We start from the raw sequence: 8,595 nt of genomic DNA, 5'->3' as shown, positions 1-8,595 counted from the left end.
TATATATATATATATATATATATATATATATATATATATATATATATATGTGTGTGTGTGTGTGTCTGTGTGTGTGCGTGTGTTTGCGCGCGTGTGTGTGTATGTTTGTGTGACCCTGTCTGTACCCCCCTAACATCTTTTGACATCCGATGGTGCTGTGTTTACGCCCCTGTAACTTAGGGGTTCGGAAAAAGAGACCGATGGAATAAGTACTAGGCCGCAATCAAATGACTTAAACAAGTAAAAAAGAATAAAAGATTATATGTATACATATGTTGTTCTCATTAACAGAAAAGAATGTGTTTTTTTTACGTATCGAGACTACGGTCTTCCACATATATATTTGTATCTCAGTCTGAAATATATAAGCTTAAGTACGGAGCAATATAGATGTATACGTGAAAGTGCAAATAATTTGATAGATAAAAATATACAGCCATAAGTATAAATGTGTATAATATATTGATGCAAAGATATTAATATAAATACAATCGATATAGAATTTCATAAGGTATATAGACAGAAAATTGTTTCCCTGATTCTACATACCAATGTGAAAAGCGAATATAAGAAGAATAAGATTTCTCATGATGTGGCTCTTTCCTCGACCTATTCGTAAAATGTAATAGTTTATTTATACATCTTCAACACTTATTTAAAGTCTGAAATATGTAGTAACATATGTTTGCTTGCATTTGTAATTAACGAACTGAAAAATCTGTCTGTTAATAATTTATGTGCAACTTCTTAATATTTATGTTTTTATTTCCCTTTGGGAAATGAATGTTCCAAATGGGAACGTGTTATGTTCATAAAATTCAAAGAATACAGGCAATTAATCACAACTGACACATGCGTAGAAAGTGGTAGAAAGTTTACTTCATAAACATGTTTCTGGGTTCAGTCCCACTGCGTGGTACCTTGTGCAAGTGTCTTCCAATATAATGCAATGCCGACCAAAAACTTCCGGGTGGACTTGGTAGACATAAACTGAAGGAAAACCGTCACACACACATATGCCTGTATAATAATATACGATAATCATAAGTATTCTCCGTTTTGAATACAAACAGATGACCGAAAAATGATGAGCTAATCATAGCCAGAATCGAAGCCACAAATCAACGCTGACAGGACTCGGTCATTTGTTTGTATTTAAAAATTCCTTTGGGAGCAACATTTCTTTAACGGCACCAGGGTGTAGAAATAATAATTATTATTTATATGTCCTGTTACCCTTATTAATAATTCAAGTTTTCATTTACTCAATGTCCTGGAGTCTTACACTGCAAAATGCTTATGATTTAAATATATTAAACCTTCATTCTTCTTCCAAGGGATCTCCCTCTTTTCATTTCTTCTCTTTTCTTTATTTTTCTTCATTCCGATGAAGCTCCATGTTCCAGATCACGTGTTACAAAATAGGACGAATATTATTCTCAGAATTTTCAATGGCAACACCGTAGGACATTGGAATCAGAAACGGCAGTTAGGTAGGATTACGTTTTGCATTAAAAAATAATATTCGATGTTAGTCAATTCTTCTTGATTATGATTTCACCATTTTCTGCTTAATTTAATTTTGATTCCTGATAAACTCTTCTTTATCATTATCAATACCTATATCCTATGAGCATAATAGGATTGCTTATGTTTGCCTACATTTTTGCGGGGCAGTGTATTGCACATTAGAGTTTGTAAATCATAAATCAACACTTTTATAGTATTTATGATTATCTCTCCACCGTCCTTTCACCTTTTTTACGCGTCAACATTTTTAACTGACGTGTGTTGATATTTCATACGCAGTTGTAACCATAATTATTATTGGTGTATTATCAATCAACTGCTTTATAGCATTTATGATTATCTGCCTGCCTATTTCTTCTCTTTTTGGTTGACTTTGTTATGGTTCCATTTTTACAGCATTCAAAAGCAGCTAACGGATATGTGTTGATGTTTACTTCGTAGTTATAATTATAATTATTATTCATAGATCAGCGAAAGACCCAGAAGAAATAGCAATGTACAAATGTTGTATAAATATTGATTTATATGTAATTAAAATGTAAAATTTAAAATTTTAATCACAGGTTTGCAGATTTCGTATAGCAATGTGTTTACATTTTCACATTCATATGCACATATTGCTGTAAAGGTTCATCTACAGGAAACTATTGTTGTATATATATATATATACTCCATATAAGAAAAGTCTTTCAGTTTCCTGAGGTGGCTTATTTTAGACGTAGTTTCCTGTCACTGATTTTGTGAGTTTTTAATTTATGCTTCATGGTACCTTCAGATTTGGTCTATGTTCTCAGCAGCTATCAGTCAATGCTGTCTGCTGTGGTCTATATTCCCAGCAGCTTGCTGTCACACATATTTTCTGATTGTTATTATTATTAAAATTATTATTCAGTATTTTTAACTTATCATGTGCTTTCACTACACTACTGAGCGCACTTGCGTGAGGTTAGGGTTTGTGCTGTGCTTTGTCGTGGTGCTCTTATTTTCACTGTATTGAACGTGTTTTACGAAGGAAGTGTGCGGTGCCTAGCAGCAGTTCTGTTTTATGTATGTTATATATGATTGCAAATCCTGCTGCTTGTTTTATGTATTTTATGGAATACATACCTGAATACATACATATACATGTCTGTGCGGGGAGGGGGGTTACGCATATATACATATTTACACACAGACATACCAGTACACACATAATCACTGTACATTTACATACCAATGAATATATTAGCTGATTCCACCATCGATAAAAAAATTATTATTATTATCTTTAATGAAATGTATAGAATTCTTCTGAATGATTTTGAAACCATTATTTTAATAAACTCTATACCCAGCTGCCAATGAAATTTAGTCTCAAATAAGGTTCTTTCTATCTGTACTTCCTGGCCAACCGAATTCCGGGAAGAGACAATGAATCAGGGCAGATACAATGAAAACCATCGTTCAGGAAAATGCTTAGAACTATATAATTTGTGAGAATTAGGTAGATTGTTTTCTAGTATAGCTGCTGGCGTTTCGTTGGATGCAGTAAAGGTAGAAAAGGATTAAATAGAGTTTGAACATTGATCGCTTTATTAGAATTAAGAGAGAGGGAAAAAGAAAAAAAAATATAGTTTAACATCTTATTGTGACTGATATGTTTCAAGGACACACGACTGGAACCTCTTTCAAATTTTCAGATTCACATGGTAATATTATTGTGATTGCATTCAATTTACTTTGTTATGCATTAATAATGTACCCACAAATGCAGTAACGATTACCCCTCTGAACGTCATCTGTAAAGCGAACAGAAAATAAAATATAGAACATCTTAATAAATGCTTACGGAAAATAGATATATGAAATGTATTAGCGTAAAAAGGGATGGGCTCTGAAACCTTGTCTGATGCTAAAATAATTAGAGATTGACAGAGTACTGATTATAGTTGTTGCGACACGCTTTTCGTGCGAAATAAATTATGAACTTGAATTTAATCACTGGGCGCTTTTTAAAGGCAAATGTGTATATTTCATAAAGTAATAATTGAATAAAAACGACACACGTTGTGTTGCATATATTTTTGAAAGCTTGTGAAATATCTCCGAGTTAATGTACGTAAACCACATTGCACATTCATATTGTGTCACCCGCAGGATAGGTTGATAGAATAATAAATTTATCATCGGTTAATATAATTGCTACAAGTATCAACCCTTCCGCATATAGGCACAAGGCTTGAAATTTGACATTTAGGGGAAAGTAGTGTCGCATGTTATATAATACCTTAACTTATATAACTTACATAATAATTTAACTTACAGAATACCTTAACTTACATAACTTATATTATAAAAAGAAACATACTATAAATGTTGTTTTTTTCTGCATTTCCGCTTAAAAGACATGGGATGCATAATCCTACATAACCTGATAAAAGTTTCAGAAAATCGGACACGGGGTTTTGAAATCATTGAGAAATGAGGGACTCACATAATACAAGAAAACATAGTGTATATACGAAAATGTTGAACAATGAAATGAGGTCTCAAAACCGCATTGATGGATATATAATTTCTTTCACGTTGAAACCAGCATTTGATTGCTACTTAATTTCACAACCCTCAAAGAATGAAGTGCGAAATCGCCTTCAGAGGAGTGTCAACTAAGAACGTTCCAACGAGCTAAATAGCCTTAAGCATTTCGTCCAGCGTGCAAAGGACTCTGTCAGCTCAGCGCCATGTTGCTAGAAGTAATAATTAGTATATTCGTATTGTCATAGTTTTGTAGGAATGCGATTAGGTCATTTATGAAATATAGAAAAAATATGTTGAAAAAATATAACACTGAGAATTTGTTTACAATATAAAATAGCCAATAAGGCACGTTACAATATCTCTTTAAACTGGTGTAAATTAAAATAATATCGTTTATACAAGCACTTCAAACGATGATTTAGAAGACATGATGACATCACGTACCTTAATTATGGACCTGGAACTCGAACTGGTTGTCTTTGAAAAAGGGAAAGGGATAATATCGTTAAATTATAAATACAAAAACAGAAATTCTATTTAATATATTTTCAAAAATAAAAAGTTCATGTTTCACCTGGATTTCATTAAAAAAAATGTTATAACATTGCTAGTAATATACACTTTCTGATTAATGATAATGCAATTGAAGTGTGCAAGTACGATGACTCGTGAAATTATACTGTGCTACGTGATATATTAATAAGTGAATCAATATAAAATAAATGGTAAAAAGGCATAATGTCAATTAGCAGAAAAAATTAATGATAATGTCGATGTCAATAATATTTCTTTCTGCTATAGGCACAAAGCCTGAAATATTGCGAGGAGAGACAACACCATTGCATTGAGCACGGTGCTCAGCTGACACTTTTTACCGACCCCGAAATGATGAAAGGCAGTATTTAGACTCAGTTAATAACGTACGAAATGACCCTAACTGTTTGGTCTGGCGTGCTAACTCTTCTGCCCGCCATTGCCTTAAGAATAGTACTTCCACATTTTGGCAAAATACTGAAATTTCAGAAAAAGAACAATTCAACTCCATAACGGAAATGGCAGGCATTTCGTTTCTATCCCCCTTGTGAAATTTGATGAGAAAAATAATACGAACTTGAGTGTATGTCTTGCCTGAAATGAATGATGAATTACTTGTGGAACAGAAGTGATGCAAGAGAAAATACTAAAGGGCAAGTTATCGAATCAAATAGATAAAATGATGCTATAATAAATACATATTGATGTGGGAACGCATGGATCAATTATACGAATGCTCATGACATGATTATGATATCCACATTCTGGATTGTAAAAACACATTTTAAATGTTATTATATCACTGAGAACATTTAGCACGGATGTAACATTAGTTGGGATATCGAGGAAGGGAGCCGGTCGATTATATTAACGCTAGTGTTTTGCTGGTACTTATTTTATCAATGCCAACATTATTATATCGGCCCCAAATAATCATGGTTTTGGCGGAATCAATAATAATCATTCTTACTAGAGGTACAAGAACTGAAACAATGGGGTTGGGGAATAGTCGATTATTTATTCTCAAATTATGGAACCCAAAACGATGAAAGGGGAAGTCGTACTCAGCGGAATTTCAACTCAGAGAGTTCCAACGGGCGAAATATCACCACTCAGCATTTCGTCCAGCGGGTTAACGATCCTGGCAGCACGCCAACATATTGCTACTAGTAACTATTGATATGTTCATGTTGTCATAATGTTCTAGGATTGTTATTAGATTGTTTATGAAATATTTAAGAACTATAATAAATCAATATAACTCTGATAATCTCTTGAAAATATTATACAGCAAAGTAGTTATGGTAGAATATCTATATACGATAGTGTCCACTGCAAATATATAATTGAAACTGCGGTTCCAAAGATGATTCAGTAGAGGCAAAATTACGTACCGATTCGTGTTTGTATTCGTGTCTATCTCGTAGCTATTGATAAAAAGAAAGAAGTAATATCGTTAATGTATAAATTCGATTAGCAAAATTCTATTTAATATATATTCAAAAATATAACTTGATGAGTTTGACCTGTATTTCGTTAACCAATATTATAACATTTCTAGTAATATACACTTTCTGATTAATGATTAATAGAATTGAATTGTGCAACTTCGTTGTCTCACGAAATCACACTCTGCTAGGTAATCGATGAATTAGTGAATTAAAATAAAGCTATGGTAAAATAGTATAATATCCATTAGCAGAAGTAACATTAATGATTAAGATACAGTCGATGCCAATATTATTCTTTTCTGCTATAGGCACACATCCTGAGATATTGTGGGGAGGGACAACACGATTACATCTAACACGGTCATCAACACACAATTTTTTATCAACCACCGAAAGGATGAAATGAAAAGTGGCCCTCGCCAGTATTTGGGTTCAGTTCATAAAAATGTACGAGATGTCCCTATATGTTTCCTCCAGCGTACAAACTATTCTGCCCGCCATTGCCTTAAGAAGAATACATCCGAAATTTGAGGGGAAGTGAAATCGACCACAGTACAGAAATTGTAGTTATTTTATTGACCTCAGATGATGAAAAGCAATGCCCTCATTGCCGGACAATTCTTCTCTAACCACATTGTAAAAGTTGATGAGAAGAATAATACTAATTTGAGTGTATCGGTTGCTTGAAACGAATGATAAGCTGCTACTGGAGCAGGAATGATGCATAAGTATACTCCGAGTGACAAAGCATCGACTCTAATAGATAGAATGTAGCTGTAAGAAAATACATATGAATTCGGGAATGTATGGATCAATTACACGAGGCCAAATCGCATCCCAAATAACAATAATACTAGGGGTTTCTACCAGGAATTTCGTCGGTTATTATGACCGTAGTGTTCAGCTGATACTTATTTTATCGGCCCCAAAATTAATTTATCGACCCCCAAATATTTAGGGTTATTGCGGAATTAATAATAATAATAATAATAATAATAATAATAATAATAATAATAATAATAATAATCCATTCTATTGAATACACATGGCTTGAAATTTGGGAGTTGGTAACTAGTCCATTACGTCGACCCTAGTGTTTCACTAGTTCTTAATTTAGGGAATCCGAAATGATGAAATGGTTAATCGACCTCGCCGAAATATGAACCGAGAATGTAGCGATGGGTGAAATACTGTTTAGCATTTCTTCAAGCGCGTCAGCTACTTTGCTAGCTCGCTGCCTTATTGCTACAAATAATAATGGATATATATATTGAGTCATATTGCTCTAGGAATAGCATTAAGTCGTTTATCAAATATTTAACAAATGTAATGAATCAATATAACACAGATATTCTGTTTACAAAGTAATATACAATAGTTCTTATGATACAATATCTGTTTATGCTGCTGAAAATTAAAATAAAATCCTTCATACTGCATTTCAAATCATGATGCAGTAGATCCGCTGACATCACGTACCTTACGTTTCACCTCCCGGTCGTGATCCATCTTTCTCTAAAATGAAGGATGTAATATCGTTAGAGTATACATTCGGAAAACAAAATTGTATATAATATATTTTCTTTATGAATTTGACCTGAATTTCGTCGTACAATATTATAACTTTGCTATCAATATACACTTTCTGATTAAGGGCTAATGCAAGTAAAGTGAGCAACTTCGTTGTCTCATGAAGTCACAATGTAATTTGTAATATATGTATTAATGTATTAATATAAAGTCAATGGTATAAAACAAGAAGCATCGTCAATGTTAAAATTAATAAGAATGACAATAATAATCCTCTCTGTTATAGGTACGAAGACTGGAATATTGTGGGGAGGGACAACATGATTGCATCAGCCTCGATGTACCTCTGTCACTATTTTATCAACCATGAAAGGATAAACGGTAGAGCGGACCAAGGCTGTATTTGGAGTCAGTTCATAAAATGTAGGAAATGACACAAATTATTTTGCCCGACGTGCTAACTATTCTGCCCCCCCTTAAGAATAGTAGTTCCAAATTGTGGCAAAGTTCCGAAATTTAAGGAGAGATGAATTCGACCTCAATACTGGAACTGGACAAATTAAGTAATTATAAGAATATGAAAATTGAAATACAAAAGAAAAAGATGTGGCCTCTTAAATCGAGAACTGTTACTACTGTTGTAGGTGTCCTAGGTATGATAAGAAATTTATGCCAGAAACGTCTAGATAAAACGTCTAGGAAAATCATGTCTGAGAGAAAGCCAAAAGATTTTGCTGACAAGTACTGCAGACATACTTAGAAATGGGCAATCAGATTAAATGTCAGTGTTGTATTACATGAAGGTGTTTCGCTACAGACCCTGTTACATTCTCTCCCTAAGCTCTCAGTCAAGCTTAAAATCTCTCATCCTTCACTCGCCCCAGGACGCTGGGTGTGTTTCATCAAGTGATTGTAACATACAAGCAGATTAAATATAAATACAAATAACAATACATATTATTATTATAATAATAATAATAATAATAATAATAATAATAATAATAATAATAATAATAATAATAATAATAATAAT

General features: G+C 33.0%; 2 protein-coding genes across 2 annotated transcripts in view; both read right to left on the bottom strand.

Moving 5' to 3' along the window:
* The window catches only part of LOC128249830 (uncharacterized), a 10,129-nt gene extending 9,461 nt beyond the window's left edge, over nucleotides 1-668 (bottom strand). The window contains exon 1 of the mRNA XM_052974372.1: nucleotides 550-668. Within this exon, the coding sequence (XP_052830332.1) occupies nucleotides 550-589 (40 nt within the window). The 5' untranslated portion in view covers nucleotides 590-668. The remainder of the gene's footprint in view (nucleotides 1-549) is intronic.
* Nucleotides 669-3,084: 2,416 nt separating this feature from the next.
* LOC128249829 (uncharacterized) overlaps nucleotides 3,085-8,595 on the bottom strand; it is a 10,690-nt gene continuing 5,179 nt past the window's right edge. Inside the window, exons 4-7 of the mRNA XM_052974371.1 lie at nucleotides 7,512-7,547; nucleotides 5,976-6,008; nucleotides 4,492-4,524; nucleotides 3,085-3,308 (exon numbers count right to left, since the gene is read on the bottom strand). Of these exons, the coding sequence (XP_052830331.1) occupies nucleotides 3,240-3,308; nucleotides 4,492-4,524; nucleotides 5,976-6,008; nucleotides 7,512-7,547 (171 nt within the window). The 3' untranslated portion in view covers nucleotides 3,085-3,239. The remainder of the gene's footprint in view (nucleotides 3,309-4,491; nucleotides 4,525-5,975; nucleotides 6,009-7,511; nucleotides 7,548-8,595) is intronic.

Source organism: Octopus bimaculoides, chromosome 18 (assembly GCF_001194135.2).
Source record: "Octopus bimaculoides isolate UCB-OBI-ISO-001 chromosome 18, ASM119413v2, whole genome shotgun sequence".
Taxonomy (NCBI): Eukaryota; Metazoa; Mollusca; class Cephalopoda; order Octopoda; family Octopodidae; genus Octopus; species Octopus bimaculoides.
This window is presented reverse-complemented; position numbering and strand designations above follow the sequence as displayed.